Source organism: Lepus europaeus, chromosome 11 (genome assembly GCF_033115175.1).
Source record: "Lepus europaeus isolate LE1 chromosome 11, mLepTim1.pri, whole genome shotgun sequence".
Classification (NCBI taxonomy): Eukaryota; Metazoa; Chordata; class Mammalia; order Lagomorpha; family Leporidae; genus Lepus; species Lepus europaeus.
Genome location: NC_084837.1, coordinates 16803477 through 16818340, shown reverse-complemented (window position 1 = coordinate 16818340; position 14864 = coordinate 16803477). Strand labels below are relative to the sequence as shown.

Genomic DNA, 14864 nt, shown 5'->3' with positions numbered 1-14864 from the left:
TCTTGTTGTTACTCCCAGCCAGAGGTGATCCTGATCTTTGTGTTTCCCTTAATTTACTTTTTCTGGAGAGATTTTGTAACTAGGACAACACAATATACAGTTATTTTTGCCTGGGCTGTCTTATTGAGCACATTTTTAAAATTTTTTCATCACACAGTTCCATGGTATAGCATGCATTACATTTTAGTTATCCACTCACTATGAATGGACATTGGGAATGTTTCCAGTTTTCACTTATTTTGAATAATGTTGCTATGAACATTCATGTCTCAGCTGGTTTTATGTTTTCACCTTTTTTTGGGTAGATTCCTTGTAGAATTAATGAGTCATATGATAAATTCATGTCTAAGTTTTAAAGAAACTACCAAAATGTTTCTCACAGTGGCTACACTATTTTACATTCTCACTAGCAATGTATGGGTGTCTCTAATTACTCCACATCTTTGGCTTTCCTCGTATTTTATCTTAGAAATTCCACATCCATTTGAACTATAATTAAATAGAAAAGATGCTTTCATGATTCAGTGGTAACACTGAAGTCTCAATTAGATTAATTGTTTGGCTGTGTACCTTTGGTTTAATAATAGTTTCAGTAATTGGGAAGAATTGATTTATGTTGTTGAACTAATAGTCCAGTTGCCTAGGGAGTACATGGTAAATAATTAATGACAATTTACTCCAATATTTCTTGCAGAACATGCTTTATTCAGCCTTCTACTGTTTTGTGAGGGATATCTAATTATTCAGGAAACAAAAATACCTTTATTTAGAACGTACATATGTTGTTGTTGGTTGTATGAGTTTATGGGGTATACAAGACCCTGGAACATTAAGACTTGTGACTTGTTTGTCATTTTAATAGATAGGATATACAATGACAGACACCAGCAGGTACTCATGTCAACACAAGATTTTTTAAAAAAGACATTTATTTGAAAGGCAGAGTTAGACACACACACATTTATCTTCCATCTGTTGGTTCACTCTCCAAATGGCTGAAATGGCCAGGGCTGGGCCAGACCAAAGCTAGGAATTTGGAGCTTCATCTGGGTCTCTCATGTGAGTAGTAGGGACCACACCTAGGACTATAATCTGCTGCCTTCCCAGGTGCATTAGCGGGGAGCTGGATCAGAAGTGGAGCAGCCAGTAATTGAAATGGTGCTCATATGAGATGCTGGCATGGCCAGCAGCAGCTTAACCTGTTGTGTGCCTCAATACTGGCCCCAACACAAGCCTCTTCTTCATGTGTGATAAATCCCTGGTGTACTGGGGTGAAGTAATTTCTATATTTCTTTCCAGATTGTTCACAGAACCTTGGCAGCCATGTTGGGTTCCCTTGCAGCATTGGCAGCACTGGCTGTGATTGGTGATGTAAGTTGAAACATTGAGAATTCTTTATTTACCACTTACTAGAATGTAAGACTTGAAGACACCTGCAGATTTAGGTTTAGTGACAGTTTTCACTATATTTCAAGCTCCTTGGACAGTTTTTCAAAAGAACCATGCTAGAGGTGTGACCTACAGGCATCAATGATGGGCTTTCTTTTGCTTTTATCACATACACAAACACACATGTACATACATACACATCCCAGGGCTTCTGTTCCCTATTTTGGTATAGGAATGGCTCATTATGACTATTCATTTTCCCAGAGCTGTGTAGGTTAGTGGTATTAGAGCTAGATATAGTCTTATCAGCTTTTAGGAAATAGACAGAGGGGTAGCAGACTGTGGGGTCGAGGCCCCTGGAGATGTATATATGGAGGAAATGATGTCCTACTGTGGTCTGTTTGTAACCCATCTGGCAGGAACATGGGGACAAATGTTGGGAAGCAAGAGAGGCTAGGTGCCCACTGAAGATAAAGGCCAGAGCTGTTTGAAGGGCAATGCTGGAATCAAACTAAACCCAAGTTGACAGCACACAGAACTGGATTTGAAAACAACTCTATGGAATTCAATGACTATTCTGAACACTGAAACTAGAGGCCATTCAATCAGCCAAAGAATAAGAACTAATTTAAAAGTTATGTTGAAAATGTTGAGTTAGTTATTTTTAATTTATCCTTTGAAGGTTGGCTTAGCTTGGAAGTAGCAGTTACTTGAATATTTTCTTGTCTACAAGTGGCATAAGCAAATGATAACCCTAAGGTAAAATGACCCAGAACCCTAACACTTAGATATAAAATTGTTGTTATTTTTATTAATGATTAAGGAGTACTGCCATAGTAGTCTAATACTTAATATGGCAAGAACATGCTGCAGAAAACCCATGAGCCACCCACCATGCTTCCCTGTTTCAGAAGCTAGACTCTGTGCCATCATTAAACACTCCACTCCTCATTCTTTGTGGCCTAGGAGTGGAGTAAGTGGGCACACGAAAATTAGGAGAGATGTTTATCCAAATTGTCACCTGGCCTCATTATTATACTAAGGAAGAGATACATGTAGTGTCCAGTGAGAATGCAACTTTAAGGGTCAATTTTGTAATTCAGGCCACAGTTCTTCCTAGAGTTGCCAAGGGATAGAATTAAACAATATGTAGTGCTAAGTGCATAGATCTGACGTTGCAGATGCATTGGGTCATGAGTATTTCCAGCAATGATATGATTTAATTTCAAAGGCAAGTGAATGCAGTTTCCAATGAGTCCAATGAGTGGGTTTGCAAAAGGGAACACATTTTTAGAGCTTATCCTTGGGAGGGTGATGCACAGGATTAATTGGCAAATTTGTGCTTTGATTACAGAGACCCAGTCTGACCCACGTGGTGGAGTGGATCGATTTTGAGACCCTGGCTCTGCTGTTTGGCATGGTAATTATAGTCCTCCCAGTGGGACATGGCTCCAAGCCTGCTGTAACCTGGGTTCTTCTTTTTTGCCTTGGCTGCTGATAACCCTCCATTATATTAAAGATTCTGGGCCTCTTGACAATTAGGGCTTGATTGGAAAGTGTTAGTGTAGGTCTATCTAAATCCTCTTGAGGAGGAATAGAATGATTTAAGCCTTGTTTAGTTAGTTGGAGAATTTCATTTTAAGGTCTGACAATTAAATAATATTGCCACTTGGAAAAGTCAGCATTTTCTTTGTTACTGCCATTAAAATAAAAAATGGAATGTTCCAAATAAATGAGCCATATAGAAGTTTCAGTGATTGGAAAAGTACCTTTAATTATATAAAGGAAGAAATAACCTCTGAGTAGTAGTTCAGGTGTTTGTTAATTTATCATATTATGAAGTGGCCACTCTGTGCTGTGTGCTGTGACGCATGTCAGCAAGTCAACTTCTTGGAAAGAAACTTTAAATGCACAAATGGATTAGTATAGGACATGAGTCATAAACCAATTTAACAAGAATAAATGGAATTTGGCAAGGCCCTAGACAGCAGTGGGAGTGGCTTATGCATTCTTGAAGTGACCTCAAAATTGTCAAGGGAGCAGGTCTCATCGTCCCTGGGCTGGAAGACCCCACCTTATGACAACAAGGTCACCATATGTGTATATGTACATGTATATGTGTACGTATATGTATATATGTATATGTATGTGTATATGTATATGTCATCATTTTTCTTGCTAGTGTTTTTTGCCCACCCTCTCCAAGGCTGGCCACCTTAAAGGAAGGCTCTGCTGCTGTAGGCTTTTTTTTAAGAGAAAGAGTTTATTGGGGGAAACCCAACAGACAGGAGGGAAGGGGAGAAGAAGGAAAAGAGGGGGAAGGAGAGCGTAAGAGAGAGACAGAGACAGAGAGGAAGAGAGACAAAGAGAGAGAGAGAGAGTGGGCGAGTAAGCCACATGGTCAGGAACCGGTCCTTTAAAAACTTTGCCCAGGAGGTGGGCAAGGAAGTAGGAATAGCGAATTTCATTAGTGTAAAGGTGAGCTTGACACCAGTGGTTGGGCCATGTGGCTACCTGGCTTCCAGCAATGGTGGCGGGGGCTAGAGCTTAGGATGGTGTCAGGGTGTAGATCACACCATAGATAAGACTGCGCCATTTTACTAACATTCCCCACTTTTGTTTTTTATAAGTAGTATGAGATTACATTAGTCCCAAAGGTCCAGGATGGGTAGAGGGACGATCATATATCTTTAGAGCTACTTCCTGCTAACAAGGGATGATGAGATACCCTTCGTTGCCATGGGGTGGTGTCTCAAGCCACTGTCTCCTGGCTGGGGAGCTGAGTATATCGCTGTAGCAGCATTTGGTTGACCACTGGGTTGCTGAAGGCCTTAGTTCATTCCATTATCAACTCCTGTAAACACTTAAGCAGACACAGTAGTATAAAAGACAGGGTGAGAATAGCAACCAATGATGCTAAGAGTGGCATTAACGAGATAATGAGAAGATTTCATAGAAGAGAGGAAATGAGGGGGGATCTCTGGACCCTTGTGAGGACAGTTTGGTGGATGTGCTTTAAAGCTGATCCCAACCAAGACCGGAAGAAAGGGCACTCAACTTTTGTGGGTAGAGGGGTTTGTCTGTAGAGAAATTCTGAATAATCATACAACATTAAGTGGGGGAAAGGACCATTAATATACACATGTTGGGAGTAGAGCCATTGATGTAAGAGTAGAGGCTATGATTACAAAGGAATGAGGCCCCAAGTAGGCTAGACAGGGTCTAGAACAAAGGACAGAGTCATTACTAAAGGACCTAAGAAAGGTGCTATCTAAGCCACAACTAAGTTTTCTGATTGAGAGGCAAATAGAAACTGACAGAAGGGGCTTGATAATAATCTGGTGGGCTTTAAGGCCTTGTCAGTTATGAGGCCCAGACCTATCTATCTCTTCACATGGGGTGCATCATAAGGGAGGTGTGAACCTCCTTGGGGAAGATACCCTGTTGTCTTCCATTACCTAGCTGGCCTGGGAGGTGAGCTGGCCAGGTAAGGGCAAATGGTATCTCTAATAGGAAATTTATAGTTCTGCCTGCAATGTCACTGACCCTACTTGGCCATCCCCTCAGCAGCAATGGTCACCTTGGAAGTTGGGCCAAGTGAAGAGCTTTTCAGTTTGGAGCCAGCAAGACCTGTGGCTCTGACCTAGGTGTCCTTCGACTCCAGGGCAGTTCCATTTCCAGTGACCCAACTCTTGGCTGCCAGGGCTGCCAGGGCTCTTCATAAGCTGACTTCTGCTGAAGTCCTGGCTTACCACGTCAAAAACCAATGCAGTGGACTGGCCTGTTGGGTCTCTTTGAGGGCAGATCGCTGTACAGAGCAGTCTTTAATAGGCCTGCCATCTAACTTTACATTGCTTCTGATGCCTAGCTTTCTTTTCCTCCTGGTTTTGTTAAAGCAGACCAGAGGATGCAAGTCAAGGGGGGTGCTCAAGTCCCATCTAGTCTTTGGTAGCCTAAATGAGAAGTCTGTAGTCACAGGCATGTTCTGGTGGTGGTTTTTCTGAGGTAGACAATGCCCATGAGAACTATATGCTCACTTTAAAACTTTCTCTTCCTTTGTTTGGTCTGGGAAGGAGGCTTTGCCTGTTTACTGTGCCTATGGGAAAGTAAGTCTAGTTGTGAAATTATAATTTAACCTTTCATTTTAGCTATGCTATTACAGAAAATGTTAGCCATCCCTTTTATAAGATATAAGGATCAAACTGTGCATCTTGGAGAGTCCTTCAGAATAGAATTAGTTTCCTACCTCAAAGAGAATAGAGAAATGAGGGAGCAAATCAGATTGCTTACTGACAATAGCAATATCAAATGAAAACTTAGCAAACAATTTCAACCATTAAATAACAACTTAGGAAAAACATTTATCAGAAGGTTTAATACCTTCCATAAATTTTAAGAATATATGTCTTTGGAAGCATCTCTTAAATATCTAACATGGTGTAGCTTGTTTAACCAGCAAATTCAAGCACAAGTATATAAAAATGCTTTTAGTTTCTACCAACAGATTTAAAACATCTGATACAGAGATTCAGGTCATGAATCAAAATGTATCTTTGATTAATTTTAGCCATTTAAATTGATGAGCAATCTTTTGTCTAGAAGCCAATTAAAACAAAGCTCTTAATAAATTTTCCCATGTAGACATACAATATATATACACATATAACATAACACACAAGATAGAACAATAAAGCAGTTTAAGTAATAGCTTTTTAAAAAATCTTTAGCTCCTTTTTGTAAATTACCAATTGATTCGAATTACTTTCTGCTCTTAGTAACCTCAGTTAACCATACTTTCTCTCAGTTGGTACCTGTAATACATTATTGGCTTCATCTGTTTACAGAGTTATCCCAAAGCACTGAATACAATATATGTGGCTGGAAAAAGTCCATTGGAACCTATACAAACCTGTGGATGACAAAAGACTTTAAATAGCTATGTTTAAAATTATAAACTCATTACCCAACAAGAGGCACTTGCTTACTTCACACAGTATTTTTGAAAGCACCTGTAGGATTTTACAAAGCATTTAACCCTTTTAGGCCTCTAGAGTTTTCTCATTAAGATAACCGTCATGTCTAGAAACACAAGATCAGACATTTATATCAGTAGTATTTTATATTATAAAAACTTAAAATTTAGCACCACTTTACATCTTGACAGTACTTCTAACATAATCCAAATAGCCTGATTAGTTGTTGTCTCTACAAGATGAGAGACATACATCCTTTGATTTTTCCAGTTGGGCCCAAACTGGAAAAATCAAAGTCCAAATTTACTGGAAATTTCACAATCTAAATTCTTTGGAACTTTGATTTTTTAAATTTTTTTTTGAATGCCTGTCAAGGATGCCTAGAAGGCTTAAAATATCTTGTTGAAATAGGATCCCTTAACATGACATAATATAGACCAAATTTGATCATTGTTACAGGTGATTATTCAAATGTTTTATAATAAGCATATATTTAAATAACCCATAGCTCTTAATAAAAAACTCAGCTGTTTTTAAACTATTAGAATTTAGCAGAGATATCAAGAGAACATAATAGATTCAAATAAGGTAACACATCAAATTTCAGCCTGAGTTATTTTAAGCAGTGTTGAACTATTTTTATGGACAGTTTATGAAAACAGATTTGTTAAACCCAAATAGTTTTTCTATAGACTATAACATGCTGAATTTACCAAAGTTACATTTAGATGCATTTATCTCATTTGCCTTTACTCAATTTAAATTAGCAGTTATACCTAAATGACTTAAGATGCTGATATTATATCTCTATCTGAATTCAATTAAAATTAAAATCGCATTCATCTAAAACAAATACTAATTACTCATTGCTGTTTCATTGAGTACTGATTACCTGGAAACCTGTTAAAATAAATTGCAAAATAAGTTCAGCAAGTTACAAAGCAATATTTTTAAAGGAAGTGATCTTCCTAGATTTGAAGAGAAATTTCTTCAAACTCAGTGTATAGTTACAGTTGTTTTTTTTACACTAAAAACACCTTAGGACCATGACATCATAGTCAGTCAGCCACTTGGGACTACCTCTGAAAAAAAAGGTTCAGGCAGCTGCAATACAGTTCCCAAAGGTGATGGTGGGCCAGAGGCAAGATAAGAAGTGGAGGTCAAAAGACCTGATTTTCCTTTCTGGCTTGCTCAGGATAAAACAAAAGAGCCATCAGAAGGGTGGGATACCTAATTTATTTCTCAATAAGCAGGGAACTCAAAAGGATGGGATTACCATTCCCTTGCTATTCTTTTGGTAGAACTGGAGCAAGAGAGGGAGGGGCAAAGACCAGTTGGAAGATAAGGGCTGGAGAGTGAAAGTGTGGAGACAGCCATTCCCAAACTTGCTGGAGGGTCGTTGATAAGACAGGGAGAGTAGACTTTGCACCAGGCCTGGTTCTAAGATAAAGTTGGAATTCCTGGGTGGGAGGGGGAGGTACAATGAACCGAGACAGTGAAGAGTTGGGGCCGCAAACGTAGTAGGCAGAGGTTTTGGCTCAGGCCTTTGAGCTTGTAAGACCCCTGACAGGTGTCTCACACTTCTACCGACCCCAGAAACACGAAATCCATTCCAATCGATGCAAAGAACAAGAGGAAGTTTATTACATCTGTGCAGATGGGCCGTCTCTGTGCAAGAAGAGAGGCCCCGATCATCAACCGCACAGAGTATTTAAGATTTAAAACCACAACATTAGCATATCTCCACAGCATTACAGAGGATCACAAGATAAACCACAGCATGACACATAATCACAAGGTAAAGGGTTTTTCCAGGGTAAGGGACAAAGACCTTGAGCAAGCACAAACACGGGGTCATCATGACCAAAAACTTAACATAGCTTCTAAAATAATTATCACATGCTCAATTGTCTCATAATCATCACATGCTACAAGTTCAGCTAAAATTCAGTTATCTTATAAAAGCATTTTGCAAGCCCAGCTATTTTATACAAAAGCAGAACAATATGCATTTAGCTCAAGCAACTTCATTTTAACCCCTTCCTGCCTTATTTTCTCAAGCTCTAGTAGAAACTTTGGATGCCAACAGGACCTGGGCCAGAGAGCAGGAAGTACACATAGAAGGTTTAGATTGAAGATAGAAAAAGTTTGAGCATACGGGATCGGGATCTCCTTCCATTTTCCCGAACACTCACAGAAGTGATAAAGATCTTGAATGTTATCAGGGTCAAATATACCATGGAGGGGCCACTTTGATTGTCTGTTAAGGTCATACATGGGCCATGCTCAATAACATGATAATAAGATAATAACATGATAATAAGATGAGGCATCGATGTTTGTGGGCTGGAGCAAATTTGGGAGGGACCATATTACTTAATAGGTTACCAGGAGGAGAATCGGATGGAACGTGGGAAGAAAAAGTTCCCATTGCAACCTATAGAGTCAGATCAGTGGATAGCAAGCCTCCTTGAAATCCTGGCCATCTGACTAATGAGAGGATATGGGAGCAGAAGGCGGGGTCGTCACCCATGCCCACTGGAATCCAGGGCTTAGCCTGTAGAAGGGAAACAGAAGGTTGAGTCGTCACCCACACCCAGACACAGCATCTGTAGAGACTAAAAGCCTTTAGAAGTTGTGGTTGGCGCCAAGAGCTAGGACTTTTAGATGAGCAGACAAGAGTAGAACCATAACTCGAAGTAGAAGTCGCTGTGAGAATTTCCCATTCTGCGTCTTATCTCAGAATTTGGAAGGCCAGTGTGTGAATGGAGATCATGGAGCGTTCAGTGTTGTGGGAGTTTTGGGGGTGTGTTTTGTGACTGGCAGAAATTCAGGACCCCAGAGCAGCTCAGAGATCCCTGAAGGGAGAACAAAGTCACTGGGGGAGCCTGGATCCGGTTCATAGCACCAACATAAGGCTGCCACAGAAACACACCAAACACCAGAGTAAGGGAAAGAGTTTATTGGGGGACCCCAATGGACTGGAGGGAAGGGGCGAAGAAGGAAAAGAGGAGGAAGGAGAACGTAAGAGAGATAGAGACAGAATAGCCAGGAGACAGAGAGGAAGAGAGAGCACTGCTGTAGGCTTTGGTGTGACCCAAAGTAATGCTGTTGCCCTCTGTGGGTGGCATGTGGGGTGGCCAATGCTCTGAACCCAGGCTTAACAGAGGAAGTAATTTGTGTTGGGTCTAGAGAAGTATATAGGGTTTGGGCATCTGGATGGAAGCAAGGAGACATGTCAGCTGTCTAAATATTTATAAGATAGAAAATTAAATGAACAATGGTGTATTAGCTTGGTCAGGCTGCTGTAGCAAGCACCTTGGTCTGTGTGAGTTAAGCAGTGGAAATTTTTTTTTAAAAGATTTTATTTATCTATTTGGAAGTCAGAGTTGCACAGAGAGAGAAGGAGAGGCAGAGAGAGAGAGAGAGAGAGAGAGAGAGAGAGAGAGAGAGAGAGAGACACAGAGAGGGCTTCCATCCGCTGGTTCTCTCCCCAATTGGCTGCAATGGCTAGAGCTGTGCCGATCCAAAGCCAGGAGCCAGGAGCCTCTTCTGGGTCTCCCACGTGGGTGCAGGGGCCCAAGGACTTGGGCCATCTTCTACTGCTTTCCCAGGCCATAGCAGAGAGCAGGATAGGAAGTAGAACAGCCGGAACTCGAACCGGCACCCATACAGGCAGCAGCTTTACCCACTGCGCCACAGTGCCTGCCTCTGGAAATTTATTTCCTCACACGTCTGGAGGCTACAAGTCCAAGATGTAGGTGTCAGCAGGGTTAGTGTCCCCTGAGGTCTGTCTCCTGGGTTTGTAGATAGTGTCTTCTCCCTGTGTCTCCGTGTGACCTGTGTTTGTGCCCTAACCTCTTCTTACAAAGACTCCAAACTTATTGGAGTCAGGTACATCATAGAACATCATTTGAACATTGTTACCTCATTAGGTCTTCACCTATCTCTTCATTACCTCTCTTAGAAAAGGCCTGTGCAGTCACAGGCTGAAGTATTGAGAGCTAGGACTTCAACATATGGGTTTGGGGGAGCGGTGTGTGTCATAATTTGGCCCATAAACATGGTTTCTTTTTTCTCAACTAAAGGCAGGTTTAATAAGAATGTAATTTCTATGATTCAGTAACTATAGGAGTACAGTGAAAGTCTCCATAACCAGGTTCCTGCCCCATTTCCTCAGTGCCTGGATTCCTGAGTCCCAGTGTTTCTTGTGTGGCTCTGTCAGCAAATGTGTGGAGCGAACCACCGTGACAACAAATGAAAGCCCACACAGATATCCACTCACATCTCTGCTTGTTCATGCTAGTGTGCACCTTTCATTGCTGTGTGAGGTAACATGTTCTACAAATAGCCCCACAGGGCCTTTTTGTTCAGGATGGACACTGGTGGTTACCCTAGACAAGGAAGGTATTTGTACTGAATCAAAATTTTCATTGGGAATTTTTTGCATAGTTTATTTGAAAGCCAATATTGGGCCTACTATTTAATAGCTGCTTTAATTTATAGAATTTTGCAAATTTTGATAACAGTCTTACAAGGTAAAGAACATTAAAAGGTAAGGTGAGGGAAATAAAGAAGGATTAATTATTATTATTATTATTTTTTTGCTTAAAGCTGAACTGCTCCTAAGTGGCAGAAACAGAGTGTGAAACTGTATCTTGTCATTACCAGTTTAACATATGATAATTTCCATTTTAGGAGGTGAAATAGAGACTCTTCCAGGAAATTCAGGCTGCTTAAAAATCTCTGATTGATTAAATTCAGAAATGAATGGGACATTACTTTTTATTAGCGTTAAGACTGGTTGCTTTCACCAGCTCATTGTCATCAGTAGAAAGAAACACAAGTTAGTGTATAGGCATTCTGGCTTCATTGAGAATCCAGGGAATAATCTTTCTAACAAAACTGTTGTTATTTTCATGTGCAATCAAATTGGTGACAAAAATCAGTTTATTTTCAGAAACAACATTTAACCCAGTTTTAAACTCTTAAAACATTTAAGCATTGCTTGTGTAGACAGGTGCAGAAAGCCTCATATTGGCCCATTTCCTTCCCTGCTTTCAGCTCTCTGTCTGTGAGCAAGCTTCTTCATCTCTCTGATCCTCTTTTCCTGGTTGATAAGGCAGAGAGTAATAACACCTGGTATTTATTGTAAAGATTAGATGGGATGATAATGTACCCTAGGGGAAAATTCCTGGACAAAACAAGTGGTACAAAACCACTAGCAAGAGCCTCTATTCAAAGAATTAGTAAGTGGATTACATTAAGAAATAGTGGTTTTTAAACAAGAGGGTGAGAAGCTTCCAGAGCTCACAGTTCAAACGTGTGACTGATGCCTCTGATGTTTCAACTTGCTGTAAGATGCTCCTGGTCTTTTTTCCCTCTTTTCTTTGCAGATGATCCTTGTAGCCATATTTTCAGAAACTGGATTTTTTGATTATTGTGCTGTAAAGGTAAGTGTGATGTTGCATTTAATTGTTGTGCACTAATAGCTGCTATGTTTTGCTTTTCTGAAATTATAATTGTAGTTAATTAAAGCTATTCTTTAAAGAAATGTTTAAAATTCCATCTCGTTTTTCAAAATTGCTTTTGCAATGCTGGTTATAGTTGCTGTGCTAAGCTGTATGTTTCTGAGTGACACTTTCAGCTTCTGCATCAATAAATGAAGAAGGATATCAAGGAAAAGATAGTCAGGTTGAATATTTGCATAATATTATTTGAATTGGCTGATGAGAGCTACACATCAAACATTATTTTGCATGTTAGAGTATTTAAATATTTTAAGGCATTAGCCTCTGATTATTTTGTCTTTTGATGAAGAATTTTAATGATTATTATCTAAATATTGATCATACATAGACTCATTCTTTTTTAAGTTAGAGAAAAGCATACTTGTTTTTAAAAATCCCTTAAAGGTCTTGTTTTAAAAATTTATTAGTAATATTATATTTGATTAACAAATTATAATTATATACATGTATGGGGTATGGTACAATGTTTATAAATATAGATGAATACACACAAACACATGAAGGGGCTTCAAAAAGTTCATGGATTTTCCATGAAATTTTGGAAGCACCCTCACATATACACAAGTGGGATGGCTAAATCAAATTAATTTATGTATGCATCATTTTGTTTGCCTCTCTTTTTTATGGTAAGGCATTTGAAATGTGCTTTTAGTAATTTTGAAATATATAATACATTATTATTAACTGTACAGAGGTGCCCTCCAAAGTCTGTGGAGTGTAGTATCAAAAAAGAAGTTTATTTCGATTTTAAAAGGTTTGAACTCCATGTGTAGGTTTTTCATTATATGCATTTCCACAAACTTTTTGAAGACCTTTCATATTTACTCTGCTATACAATGGATCTCAAAACCTAGCCCTCTATCTGAACCTTGGTGCCCTTTCATGAGCAGCTCCTCATTCTCTTCCTTCCTGACCCTGCCAGCCCCTGGTAGCTGCCATTCTGCTCTTTACTTCTGAGATTGACTTGTTAAACTTCCGTAAGTGAATGAAGCATGCAATGTTTGCTTTTTTGTGCTTGGCTTATTTCATGGACCATAATGTCATTCAGCTTCACCCATGTTACCACATTTGAAAGAATTTCCTTCCTCTTTAGGGCTGAATAGTGTTCCACTGTATATACACATTTTGTTTACCCATTAATTTGCTGACGGGCACTTATGTTGACTGCATGTCTTGGCTACTGTGAATAGTGCTACCATGAGCTTGGGAGTACAGATTTCCTTTTGACATGTTAATTTAATTCCCTTTCCATATATACTGAGAAATAGGATTGCTGATTCACACAGTAGTTCTAGTGCTAGTTTTTTGAGGAACCTGTATACTGTTTTCCATAATGGCTGTATCAATCTGCATTCCTACCAACAGTGTGTAAGTTCCCTTTTCTCTGCTCATTGCCAATACTTGTTATCTTTCTTGTTTTGAAAAAAGCTATTCTAACAAGTGTAATATGATATCTCATTACTAGTAATGCAAAGACTAGTTCTATGCTTGAAATTTTTTGAAGCCAAAAGTTATTTAAAAATATGTACTCAGCAAAGCCCTTTGCAAACTCTGAAAGATAGAACCAAGCTATGATTTTTTTCCATCATTTATCAATATCATGCACATTCCAGGTAAATACCTTCCATCTTCCTCCCAATACCCTTACGTCTCCAAAAGATAAGCAGCCGTTAGGGTAGCACGGAGCCCAAATGACACAGTCCAGGTTGTCTAGCCAAAATACTAGATGACATTAATGGGACTGAGGCTCCTCACCTTGTGACAATCCCGCCATGGGGGTATTGTGAAAAAGAATTAAGGAGAGAGAGTGAAGGCCCAAATGGATTTAGAATGTCCAGGGACTGTGGTCCCTAGTGTGACCAGCACAATCTTATCTTAGCAGACTTAGGACTCTGTGGGTGCAACTTTTAACCCATCATACAATGTTGATGTGGATCCCCGTTTCTTAGAATCAATAGTGAAAAGTAGCATCTCTTCTATGAACCTGCTGATTTTGGCTTGTTCCTTCCTGCATGTGTGTGTGTCCCAGGCCTACCGTCTGTCCCGGGGAAGAGTGTGGACCATGATCATCATGCTGTGTCTCATTGCTGCCGTCCTTTCAGCCTTTTTAGATAATGTCACCACGATGCTCCTCTTCACTCCTGTGACCATAAGGTTTGTAGAGCACATCCACCGAGGGTATCGCGGCTGGTCTCAGGGCAGCTGTGTGCTCTGGCTTGAGGCTCTGTTCTCACATGCAGGAAAATGTGGTAAGGCAGAGACAGTGCCAATCATTTTCCTGCAGAACAACTCGCTGCATTCCAGTCCAGACAGCATTGGTTTTGTGTGACTGCAGTGCACTCCACAAACAGCACTGTGACAATAGCATGGCCTGCAGGGCACTGGAAAACACAGTTCCTGCTTTCCTGGAGATTATGCTTCATTGGGGAATGCACAGAGAAGGACCTTTGTCCCACACCATCAGGTTCTTGTTCTCCCCTATCAGCATCTTCTACCTGGGCTGGCTCAGCAGGTCATACACATGGGTGTGAGAGCCCCTGGCTTGGCCTCACAGAGAGTATATAGTGGGGATATGGAAAATCCAGAGACTTGGAAGATTGTAGGACTGTCTGGGTGCTCCAGAGTCAGGGCTTAGCCTGGAAAGACTCTGTGGGGTTCTCTTTGGGAAAGAGAACTTCTGTTCAGTTTAACTCCAATTCTTTTTTTCCCCCATGATGTGAATAGTGCTACTACTTTTATTCTTCCATTTGTGACAGATTATGTGAGGTGCTCAACCTTGATCCGAGACAAGTCCTGATTGCGGAAGTGATCTTCACAAACATTGGAGGAGCTGCCACCGCCATTGGGGACCCGCCCAATGTCATTATTGTTTCCAACCAGGAGTTGAGGAAGATGGTATGTACCAGTGAGTAGTGTTGCCTTCAGGCTACCTAGTATTGTCCTGCACATGCTCCCTTGGCACTCTCCCAGC

At 40.2% G+C, this 14864-nt stretch overlaps 1 protein-coding gene across 1 annotated transcript in view; it reads left to right on the top strand.

The window, feature by feature from the left end:
• OCA2 (OCA2 melanosomal transmembrane protein) overlaps positions 1 to 14864 on the top strand; it is a 343821-nt gene that overhangs the window by 104164 nt on the left and 224793 nt on the right. Inside the window, exons 9-13 of the mRNA XM_062204569.1 lie at positions 1300 to 1371; positions 2744 to 2809; positions 11759 to 11815; positions 13923 to 14047; positions 14650 to 14788. Coding sequence (XP_062060553.1) covers positions 1300 to 1371; positions 2744 to 2809; positions 11759 to 11815; positions 13923 to 14047; positions 14650 to 14788 — 459 coding nt within the window. The remainder of the gene's footprint in view (positions 1 to 1299; positions 1372 to 2743; positions 2810 to 11758; positions 11816 to 13922; positions 14048 to 14649; positions 14789 to 14864) is intronic.